General features: G+C 37.3%; 1 protein-coding gene across 7 annotated transcripts in view; it reads right to left on the reverse strand.

The window, feature by feature from the left end:
* Nucleotides 1–12,740, reverse strand: part of cib2 (calcium and integrin binding family member 2) — a 33,941-nt gene that overhangs the window by 13,962 nt on the left and 7,239 nt on the right. For 3 of the 7 annotated variants that reach the window (XM_058766965.1, XM_058766969.1, XM_058766970.1), the window contains exon 3: nt 7,913–7,947. In XM_058766965.1, the coding sequence (XP_058622948.1) occupies nt 7,913–7,947 (35 nt within the window). Of the gene's footprint in view, nt 1–7,912; nt 7,948–12,344; nt 12,662–12,740 lie in introns of those variants that run through there. The other 4 variants (XM_058766966.1, XM_058766967.1, XM_058766968.1 and 1 more) reach the window with 3 other exon arrangements.

The raw sequence follows: 12,740 nt of genomic DNA on the forward strand, positions 1-12,740 counted from the left end.
CCATTCAGATAAATGATGCACTGTCAGAGAGAGAAGGGTATAATATTTTATTTGACTTGACCAGCAGTAGTAGCTCTAGTATGGTATCCAGAGACTCATGTGTTTAACACCATGAAGCAAATTTTTATGTGGAATATGTTGCAGTTTATTTCAAAGCATCCCGGCGCATTAAAGCACCCAGTGAATAGGTAATGGAAGCAGAGGGTTGCAAAGCACTCTGGGGACATGAGATAAAAGCCAGTAATGGTTCATTGCTGAAGAATAAGCAGAGCCTATAATGGCCATTAGAAAGTAATGCATTAAACATCTCATTAACCCCTTTCATGGATGCAGCCACTATGTTATGCTTCAGCCCAGTTAATAAACGCATAGATTTTTCAACCTACCACATGCGACACATACAAGAGAAGTCAACACAGATACTGTGCATCAAGAGAATTCATTGTAGTTTCTCTGATTGCAATTTAGAAGGGCAACAACTTGTCAGTACCTTGGCTATGTGTGATAGTGATCAGGTCACTTGATATGTTGATATGACAGGAGGATGTTTCTTCGCCTAAGGGCACCTACACGTCACATTGAGGCTTATTCACTTTGACAGGAAAGTCCATGACCCATCATGAGTCACCAGGAGACCGTAGGATGGGTTTCAACTGAGACTATGACAACTATGACAACTGAGGCCTTTCATCATTAGATGGGTATTACAGCCACAAAACAATACCAACCAGCACCAACCGACAGGACGATTTTCACCAGCTGCTCATGTGAACTTAGAGAAGGAAATAACATTAGAGAAGGAATTCTGGGTAATATCATAAGGGATTTTCCATGAACTGGGAACAAAAGAGGTTCTGAAAACTTTAAACTTTTGTAAATTTTTTTTACTTCTGGCCAAATTCCAGAGTCCATAATCCATAATGTTGTCCTCAAACTCTACCCACATATTTGTTTAGAACTGATTTGGACTGTTTTCACTTGTAAATGGTGACTGATCTGTGCATATTTCTCTCCTGATTCAGATGACTTTCAGAAGATAATAATATTAATAAAGGACTATGCAGAAGCCAGAAGCAATGGTTTGAAGTAAAAAAAAAAAAAATAATAATAATCTTAATGATGCATTAGTTGTGTGGATTACTTGTGGATTATTGTGATGTTTTTATCTGCTGTTTGGACTCTCATTCTGACGGCACCCATTCAGCGCAGAGGATCCATTAGTGAGCAAGTGTTGCTAAATTTCTCAAAATCTGTTCTGATGAAGAAACAAACTCATCATCATCTTTTAGGCATGAGGGTGAGTATATTTTCAGCAGTTTTTCATGTTTGGATGAACTATTCCTTTAAGTTAACTTTAAATAAAATTAGTAATTAGAAATATTAGAAACATTGTATAATTTGAAATGTTTGATACAGTTCAGGAGATTGCAAAATGTTAAGTGTTAATGTTGTTAATAGTTTATATAACATACAGAACCTAATAGGTAAAAAAATAAAAAAACAAGATTTGCAGCTTAAAAAAAACAAGTCACCAAATGTCTCCTATTTTTGAAAATCCACCTTTTGATTAATATTCATCTTATTCTGTATAGGTTTTTTAAAGCCTGCAATGCGCATGTTTTTAAAGACTGCATTATAGAAGAGCATCCCCATAAATGTCTATCAGAATGGTAATAAAATCTCATTTAACTACATCCACAACCAGAGACTCGGACAGACATGGCCAAGAAAACAGCAGTAAATTATTCGTACATGATGCAGCGCGGCATCCTGAATCATATCTTATTATCCTTTCAAGCTTTACACACCAGAGCAATCATCATGCGGGGTCATCGGCCAATCTATCAATCTCACATCATACACAATGCCCAAAAACGGCCACTGGATTGCATATAATACACTCTAAATTGAAGAGAGAGCGATGTATTTAGTGCAGCCAGACAGTTTGGTAAGAGATGGTGATGATACTGGAATATAAGATGGAATGCATTGGGTAACATGCAAGGAACATCAAGAGAAACCCTGTGGTAGGGACAAGTGGCATAGAGTTGCTGATGATATGTCATAGCCAGTAATTTAAACATCAAAACACTGATACTTTCATACCAGCTCCATAAAATCTAAAGGCTGAGTCACAAGTGAAAAACACAGCAAAGTAGGAAGATACCCACTGAATTTCCTACACAGTAATATGACAGACAGGAAATGTAAGTCGTATATACAGCACTGGAAATGTCCTGGCTGTGAGTCAGCCTGGGGGAAGTACACTAGTTACAGCTCAGCCAATCAGAGCCTGTTGTTGGGCTTCTGTATTACCGTAATTGGGTCGTTTGACTGTAAACTGACACTGTACCCCTTTCTCCTGTATCTGCTTTTAATTTCTTAAAGTAGACACTTGATCTTCAAACGACAGCGATTAACAGCATATCCTGAAACCCGAGAGCAATGCGTCAATCCTATTAGAACAGAAAGCAGGCAATTTGTTTTATTTATACCTAATGCACATAGGGAATGGACAACAGCCAGGTCGAATAACAAACACAAGGCTTTATTTCTTTATGTTATCGTGGACAGGAATGAACCAGACCTGATGCGACACTTTGCAAGTCTGTGCCTAATCAAGAGATTGGGTTCCAGGTCTTTCGTAAGGTTTGAAAAGTGATCCTATGCTGTGAGAGAAATGCAGGTAACAGTGTTTACACAGAAAGTCTCGGTTTCAAACATTCAAAGAACATAGAAGCCTCTTACAGGCTCCGTTTACACTAGTGCGTCTTCATTTTAAAACGACATTTTAGAATGAAAACGATCCTTGTCTACACTGGCGTTTCAGAAACGATCTCCGTCTACACTACACAACTGAAAACACATGTCACATGACCATTCATTCAGGTACAACCATAGATATGTATACGTAGAGTCCCTATTACTTAGATGGTGGATGCGTCTACATGCTTGGAGCAGCCGAATGGGGAATCTACCTATACATACATGTATCTATGGGTACAACAATGAGCATGATGTTATTGTTTACACGGTCATCAAGGATATGCAGAGCGAATGTAGGAAGCCACGCTATCGTTTTCAAAAGTCTCCATTTTGGTCCGTTTACACCGAAACGCAACCTCGGTGTTTTCAAACTAAAACGGGGTCTGCAGTGTTTTCAAAAGTCTCCGTTTTCAACCTCGAAAACGCCGGAGTACAGTAGTGTAAACGATAGGCTTAACCGTAGCAAAAGCTATGCATTTTAAAATGAAAACACACTAGTGTAAACGGGGCCTCAGGAACACAAAGATTGTTTTAAAGGATTTAGCATTCTCAAAACATTAAGAACCAGTTACAGCAATGCAGTTCAGATCTTGTTAGTGTTTGTAGGTATTTCAACACATTCCTGAATTATCGCATTCATACATTTTCGAACAACGATCACGCCCCACTAAGAGATAGATTTAGGGGTTAAGATTTAAGTTAAATTTTTATATAAATCATACATTTTTGTACAAATCAAACTGTACTAATTCATACAAAATTGCTTATTCATAAAAAATAAAAAAAATCATAAGATCACGTTGGGATTTCTTATGTCATGATCATCTCAATGCAAACCCTTTCACATATGAACTTTAAACATGGCTTCGTAAGTAGTTTGTTTGAATATTAAGTAAATTTTTATGAGATTGTGAAATTGTAGAAAAATGACCAAAACTTAACCATGATTGAAACAGAGAAAAAAAAAAAAAAACACTATAAAATCTGTATGTTTCTGTATGATCTTAGCTGTACATTATCATATACCGTCAAAATTTGGTACAAATATATAAAAATTGATATTTATAGAATAGTGAATTTATGTAATAGGTTGATTTTATTGTATTTATGATAAATGAGATTAAGAGCCAGATTTACTATTAGCTTGCGCCAGCGCAAACCATCTTTTGGCATTAAAATAGTACTGTCAGGATAAAGATGCGCAGTGAAGAATTAGCGCTGAAAAGGCGTGGACACAGTTATTTTTGCGCCTGACCTTATTGAATATGCATTTGTAGGAGTTTCCCTTTCAGACGCAAAATTTATGGGAGTATTAAAATGAATCACGCAACGCGATTTACTAATGTTTGCGCTTGTCAAATTGCGCTATTTGTGCCCATTATATAACGCCCCAAAAAGGTATGTCTTAAAGCTGGCGGTAATTTGCGCTGGTCATTGTGGAAATGAACTGGCAGCGTCTCTGTTCTTTAATGTCAGTAAATCACCCGCAGAATTTTCCCCTCCCATCAGTGCTTTTATGGAATTGCGCTCTAACGCTAATTTGCCCTGTTTATTAAATCTGGCCCTATGTGTTTAATGCCATCACATTCATTTAACACAGTTAATCCATTTAACTAATTTGACATTATAACTAATTAAATCTGGAAAGTTTCTTCATTGTCTGATAAATTGGAGTCATGTTATGGCACTGTGTCTGAGCAGCTCAGTTATATGCAGTGGTATTCAAAAAGATTTGTCAATCTCTAAAGTTTTATTTTTGTTGTCGTGTAATATGTTGAAATTGTACATATTAAGAGTCCAATATTCAAAAATGTACACGTGATGTCACTTCATGTACATATAGCTATAAAAATAAAGAGATCTCTGTGGTTGTGTGTATATAATGCACCAAAGCAACACTGGATGCTAGATAAAAGCAAAATTGCAAGGATTCTTAGTAGCTGTAACTAATGGCTGGCCTGCTTAAGCTGCGCTGTAAAATACGACTGAGTCAATAACTGTGACTGAGCCTATTTGTGTTTACAGAGCTACTAAAGAAAAAAGTAAATGCAAAAAAAGAAAAACTCCAAACAGAAAAGAGTTTGAATCCAGGCTAAACAAATTTCAGATTTTCAGACGCAGGGAAGTGGAATAAAAACAAAACTTGATCGCCACATTTTAAGAACAATGTTCAGTGCAAGATGCTGCAAAAGATGCGAGATGTAAGTGCAATGGATAAACTCATCTAGTGCATGTTTACATATAAAACCAATGGAAAAGAAGAGCAATGGAAGACAAAACCATGTTCAGTGTGAACAGCCTCTAACTGTAATTCAGATCAAGATACAGTTGCTGCAGTTGCTTTATGACCAATAATTCCATTCGATACAACATCAGCGGCTATGGTGACATAAAACCTGCCTCATAAACAACATGATTAGACTATTTAATAGTAAAGTTTAAAAATATCAGATTTGATTCATCCATATTTTTAACTACAGTGCGTGTACTCATTGCAGTCGCTGTGCAGTGAAGCATTTTAATCTACTGTTTAACTATCCTGTTGCTGTTGTTTACTTTGTTTATATGCTATATAATTATGATTAGATAATATTTAACAATATAAACAAAGATTTATATATGCTATAAATTATTTTAATCAAAAACTAACAGAACTTACAAGCTATGTACAGAAAATTCTGGTTTTGGAGGGCAGCCACATTGTCTAATTGAGGCTGGCAGAGAAATTGAGTGATGGACTCTAGTTTTAGCCTGAAGCTCATGCTGATTAATTGTAGTAACAATCCTTTCTGATTGAAACCCGATTAGTACAGCTACACTGAGAGCTGCTGCATTGGGCCAACAGAACGGTGTTATATATGTATATACCAATGGCTTACAACCGAGTCAATGTCGTGTTGGTGGCTAAAGACAATTACACGCTTTGCTGCTTGCTGCATGGCCTGTCAGGGAGAGATTCTGATAGAGCCACAAAAAAGCAAGAAAGAAATCACATTCTTGCAGACAGAGGGAGGCTGTAAATCTTGGCTGGATGGGATGTAATCTCTCTCTCCCTTGTTTAGCAGGATGAATGTTTCTCGCCTAAGAACACTGGCTTCTGATTCAAAAATGCTTTCTGTGGGTTGGTTTGTTGGTAGAAGGCAGGATATCATATGCTAATAATCAAAGATGTAATTCGAAATTAGAACTCTGTAAAATGCATAAAGTTAAATTTAATTAAAAATGCTTTGACTTAATATGCGTACTATGTATTTTTATGCTTGCTATCACAGTAATGCTATCATTAAAAAAACTTTTGCAATATTTTATAAATGTCGATAAAAAACTATTGCGAAATGACAGAGTTTCCATTAACCGATGTTATGTGACGAAAATGTAGTTTCTTCCTCTCGCGATAAGTCATGGTCATTTGCCTCGTCACTCCATCCCTCCGGCTCTGTCAGGCTCCTCCTTCCCTCCAGCTTCACCTCAGTCCTCTGTTGCTCCGGCTCCGCCGCGGCCTTCTGGATCCCCGCCTACACCTCAGTCGCCGAAACCTCCGGCTCCACCTTGGCCCTCCGGATCCTCGGCGTCACCCTGGCTCTTCGGCTCTCTGTCGCCGCCTCGAGCTCTACCACCACCTGCTCCGCCGCCGTCGGTCGGCCCCATGGAGTTGGCGGCCATTCCTCCTCCATGGCTCCTCCCTCCGCCGGCTCCACCTTGGGCCGCCATTATGGCTGTGGCCTGGGTCCCGCCTGGCTCCTCCTGCTCCAAGTCCCTCCTGGCTCCATCCTGGCTCCTCCCTCCGTCTGATCCGCCCTGGGTCCTACTGCTCCCTCCCTGGCTCCTTCCTCCGTCACCACCCTGGACACTGCGGATCGTCCTCCTTCCGATCATCCGCCCACCTCCTGAACCTCCTCCTGCCTGTTTGTACCAACCTTTCAACATCCCTCCGTCTCCTTCCCTTTCTACGGCGCGGGGTCGCGCCTTCCGGGAGGGGGGCGAACTGTCAGAGTCATGGACTTTTGTTTGTGTTTTCATTCCCCATGTGCTCTGTGTGACCTAGTTTCTGCCAATGTCTGATTGTGTCATTATGTTCAGGTGTGTCTCATCATTAACCTCCATATAAGTTGTATTCAGTTCAGTGTTTCTTCGTCTGGTCTTACGTCTGTATGGTCCTGTATAGCAGTGTATGCTGCTTCCTTGCCTTGGATTACCCCTATGTGGATTATTAAATACTGTTTATTGTTATCTTTGTCGTATTAGTGCTTCTCTCCCGCACCACACCATGACACATATATTTGATTTATATTTTTATTCAATACTGAAAAGTTCAATCTGATTAAAAATGGACAATTTTACTTAATATTTGCAAGGAAAGACGCTGTTAGCTTAGCTAATCTCATGTGTTTTACATTCATTTATTTACAGTGACGCACAGAGTTGATGCCTACATAGAGCGTTCCAAATGACGCAAAGTCGAGAAAAAAGTGGACTACCCAAGTTTTACCCAATATTTGTCTTGCTGTTGATGTAAAGCCATCCAAATCAGTCACTTATGAGGTTCCTTAAAAGGCATCTGCCCACACAAAGCAGGTTTTGGAACAGAGCTTTAGATTTGAGGTTAGGAATCGTCTGGTCCTATATTTGCATAAATGGTGGCTCACATAAAGGACAATTCCCATAAAAAGAACCTTTATAATGGTCAGGTTCTCTTTATTAGATCGCAGGTCTCATCAGAACAAGCGTATGAATTTCACTCAAACAAATGGTGCACAGCCTGTGAACGGAATACTAATGAACCCAGCGGACTGTTAAATGCAGACTGGTCTGTATGAATGAGCATAGATGAATATCACTGGAGCTGAACTGCTGACAGGGGAAAAATGAGTTGTATGAATGGGGCGAGAGAGATTTATAGATCTTAGACATGGTTGGTAAGAGCCAGTGGAGTGCAGTAGAGTTGAATGAACTGGCAGATCATGCAATACCATAAGACAATAGATGCAAAAGTGAGAGTTGACTTAAAAATTCTGCACACAATGATCATGAAAGGGTTTTCATATTCATATTGGAATTTTTTAAAAACAAATTACACCATGTTTAAACCATTCCACTTGAATTCTACCAAAATGAAGCAGAGAATGCCGAAAAGGTTTATACTCACCGAAGAATTTCCTTGCGGGTAAAGAAGGTGCAGTCCTAAGATGAAAAAAAAAAGAAAAGAAAAGTACTTTTCACTGAACAGACACACATATAAAAGATAATTGCAGTTTCATTATAAAACTTTCAAGAAATGAACTGTAAAAACACTTCAAGCATAATTTTTTTGTGAGCAAAATTTTACCTATTTTAGTGATATCTGACAGGCATTAGGATGATTTTTGGCCTAATGTTTAAAAAAATATCACTTTCATTAGTTTGGAGTTGGTTTGATTTATTTAAATGTCCATAAGTCTCTTATGGTCTTCAATGCTGCATTTATTTGATCAAAAATAGAATAAAAGCAGTAATATTATTAAATAATATTACAATTTCTGTTTTAATATATTTAATATTTTTTAATTTATTTATTCAGAATCATTCCTCCAGTCTTCAGTGCACATGACCCTTCAGAAATCATTCTAATATGCTGATTTGCTGCTCAGAAAACATTTCTTATTATTAATGTTGAAAGCAGTAGTGCTGCTTAGTTTTTTAGGGTTCTTTGATAACTAGAAATGTCAAAGAAACAGAATTTATTTGAAATAAAAATTTTGAAATCTTTAATAACATTATAAATCTTTTTACTCGTTGTTGAATATAAGTATACTATTATTAAATTCCCCATGAAAGGTAGTGTATAGCACCTTTGAGGTACTGTATTTTATATTGATAAAAATAATAAAACAATATCAAACAATATGCTGATAAGCCAAAGCATGTGCTTCACCTCTTTGACATGTTAAACAACGGTTTTGCGTTCACACTGCATGACTGCACGTGGATCAACACCTGAGCTCCTTGTCGGCTTTATCAACACCTTTTTGTATTAGCACACAATGCCTCTTAGGTTTCACTGTGTTTGATAAGTGTTACCCGTCACAAAAAACAACACGCCAAATGAGGCCTGGCAATATGACCGCAGGGACCGACAACAGCTGTTGGCCCACTGTAGCACGAAACGCCTAAAAACCCATTATAAGACTCTTCCCAGATCTGTGGCTCCTTTCTTACCTCACCGCACTCACTGTAGCCGACCTGAGCCGACAGATTTATGAGCTAATGATTAAGCTCTCTTTTATGATGTTTACCCAAACACCATCCAGCTTTATGCTAAAAAAAATATCCATCCCCCAAATCAGCGGAGCAGCTCGCAAGACCGTCCTGTGATTTATGCGCATTAGCCTTTGAGTACTGTTAATTGCTCATTAATTTGAAATATTGAGGCTTGAATCTGTGAGATGTGAGGTAAGGCCACAGCTGCGAGTTATTAACACAGAGGATAGACGACCCGGTGTTAAATTATTACCAGAAACGTAAGCCCACATATCTAATAATGACATTACATGCTCAGAGAAAGAAATGGCTTCTTCATAACTTCTTATAATCACGTCATACAGACATAATATAAAGATATGAGAGCAGCTGGCATTTACTAAAATCATTCTCACTGCTTCCTTGCGTTGTTACAAATCAAACGTACTAAATATTCCTGCACTCTACAAATATTTATATACGTAAAAATGGATCACTGAAACAATTTACCTCGTCATGATCAGATAAAAGACGTCCGGCAATATTTTATGGTATTTTTATGGTTTAATTTTTGGTAGGGCTGAAAAGAAACTACAGCATGTTGCCATTGCTATGATTGAATCTTCAGCCTCACGGTAACAGAAATCATATTTGGCTTGAGTTATGAATGTAAATTTGCAGTCTGTATCGAAAGAGATGGAATAATAAGACTGTACAGTAAAATAACGGCAAAAAACATCCTTGTATTAGAGTTGTGCTGAAGGGCTGCATGCAAAAAGAAACATACAACATGACCAGTGTAGTCTAATTAAAAAACACAGATTCAAGCATCAAAAATTAGCACTTCATCCTAATAAAAAATTTAAAAAAAACACTTTCTCTTTATTTATTCCTTGCCTTTCTAGCTTGTACTTGTTTGAAACAACGCCTGAAACTTGGTATTACGAGCACTTCCTGTGTCTGTTTGCCTCTTTAAGATGAATCGCTTTATGTATTCCCCAATTGTAAGTCGCTTTGGATAAAATGACTAAATGTAATGTAAATGTAAAACAAATGACTCTAATGAATCAGTTCTTTTTAGTGAATCAAAAACATGCAACGCGACCAGTGTAGTCTGATTCACAAACAAATGACTCTAACGAATCAGTTCTTGTCAGTGAATCAGAAACACACAAGTAGTATATTTTCTGATTCACAAACAAATGAAACAATTAAAGCAGACACTTTGGTCCCACTTTATATTAGGTGGCCTTAACTACTATGTACTTACATTTGAATTAATCATTTGGTACAATGCACTTATTGTGTACATACATGTTTTTACATTGTACTTATATTTTTAAAAATACCTATATTTAATTACACCTGTAATTAATTTCTGTAATTACATTTATAATTACACTGTTGATCCGTTAAACCTACCCATACCACCAAACCTGTCCCTAACCTTACCCGTATCCCACCTCAATAGCAGCAAAAGTGTTTTGCAATACAATATGAACACAATAAGTACATTGTACTTATTTTTTGATGTAAGTACATAGTAGTTAAGGCCACCTAATATAAAGTGTGACCGACACTTTTTAGTAAACCGGAAACATACAGCACAGCCAGTGTATTCTGATTCCTGACCAAACAACTCTCATGAACCAGTTATTTTTAATAAATCAAAAACATCCGGAATGACCAGTGCATTTCAATTCATGAAAAAACAACTCCAAAAACTGCTACAGCATAACCAGCGTAACCAATTTCTGAAATTAATGATTCTTATGAAGTGGTTATTTTAATGATTAATTCACAAAAAGATGAGTTTGAATCCATTTGAAACACTGTCTGTATAATTACAGAAGTTGAGAGAACTTCTTTTATACGTAAGAAAAATGAACATATACCAAAATTAATCTCAACTGATTTAAATTTATATTGGAATCGAATTGATTCTGCAAAATATCTCCTTTTGTGTTTTCCATAAAAGTCATACCGATTTGGAAACAAGAAGAAATTAAGACAAAATCCTATTTTTTGCATGAACTATATATTAAGACACAAGTAAATTTTTACGGCAAGGAAAATGTGTCTCAAAACAGGTATTTACAAAAGGATTAGCCACTACATTTTCTACAATAGTCTCCCCCAATAGCCTGATTCTGTTTTACAGCGTGATGAATGACTTGATAAGACTTGGCTGCTGTAAGGAATTAGTCTATCAGCCAAATGGCCAAGCTCCACTGATCCAGGTAGTACAACCCAGTGATTAAAGAGCACAAGGAGCGGCAGCCATTGTCGCTAGCAGTCATCAATCTTCATGAAGCACTTTGTTGATTGGCAAGTGGGAAACTCAGATGCCTACTATTCAAATGTTCTTAATATCCGACTCAATGAATCAGTTACATAACATGGATGGATGGATGGATGGATAGAAAAACAGACCATAAAGCTTCTGGCAGCAGAAACTATCATAAAGTGCAACAGCTGACTAATCAGAATGAGGTTTCTGGGTATCTTACACTGGTATTAATATTTAAGCCTCTCTGAGTCCTTCTAGACCTAGTAGACTGAGATGATGTTTCGCGAAAGCATGACAGACTGCTGTTATGGAAGACAAAAGCAAGACCTTCTCACATGTTCATGCACGAGGAGGATAAAGAACAATATGATCAGATGTCCTCAGATATGCTTCAATGCTCAGACCTTAGGTTTCACACAAAGAACAAATTATATATGATAAAACACAGAAATTGTGATTAGAAATAAAAGTGCCTTACTTCTGTGTGCTGGCCATTATGGTAACTACTGGTTTTAAGAACATCATGAAGATTTATAGAATTAAATTCCGACATTTGAAATAGTCAAGAGGTTAAAAGCTCAAGTCTAATATTTAAGATAAATATCATTCTACATCAATTCATTTCCTTGCAAAATCCTACAAAAAAATGCACTGGGAAGGACAATAAAGTCGCTTGTATGCCGCAGACAATAAACTAAGAACAAAGTGAAGCCTCATAAAATCATACAGAACATCTCTGGGTATTTTTATTTTTATTGATCCAATATAAGTTTTTTTGTTGTCGTTGTTCTTGCTTTATATATATATATATATATATATATATATATATATATATATATATATGTGTGTGTGTGTGTGTGTGTGTGTGTGTGTGCATAAATTTTAAGCAGTTTTTTTTAAGAATGCACATTAAAATGAACAAAATAAACAATGATTTAATTTACTTGACTATGAAAAAGAAAGAAAGGAAGAAAGAAAGAAAGAACCACATATCTGTTAATTATTTAAAGCAAAACTTGATTTTGTTGCTGCTTAATTTTTATCTGTAACGCTGAAAACTAGAGTCTCTTACCTGATAGGCGTCTAGCTGTTCATCAGTAAATATCGTTTGCTTATTACCCATCTTAGTCGAGTGATTTTCCTCTCGTGCAGATGCATCACATTGGTCTTCTCTGTTCTAGGCATTTATGTCCACGGTTTGGCCAGCCGAGAAAATTGGGAGGCAGCATGAAATTTCAGTCCTTCCTGAAGTAGCCTATGCCTGTTGGCGGTAAAGGCGACACTCTCCATAAATACTTTAACAGCTCAAGAAACGTTACACTTGTTTGACGCGTACAGTTCCTGACGCGCGCGGCATGTACTGTCCTGTAGCTGTTCGCTGTTCGCTCTCACTCGGACTGAATTGTCAATGAAACCGATTCTAGAACCACCTAACACTTCACTCCAGCAGGGGGCAGCATTACACACA

Source organism: Onychostoma macrolepis, chromosome 25, assembly GCF_012432095.1.
Source record: "Onychostoma macrolepis isolate SWU-2019 chromosome 25, ASM1243209v1, whole genome shotgun sequence".
NCBI classification, from domain to species: Eukaryota; Metazoa; Chordata; class Actinopteri; order Cypriniformes; family Cyprinidae; genus Onychostoma; species Onychostoma macrolepis.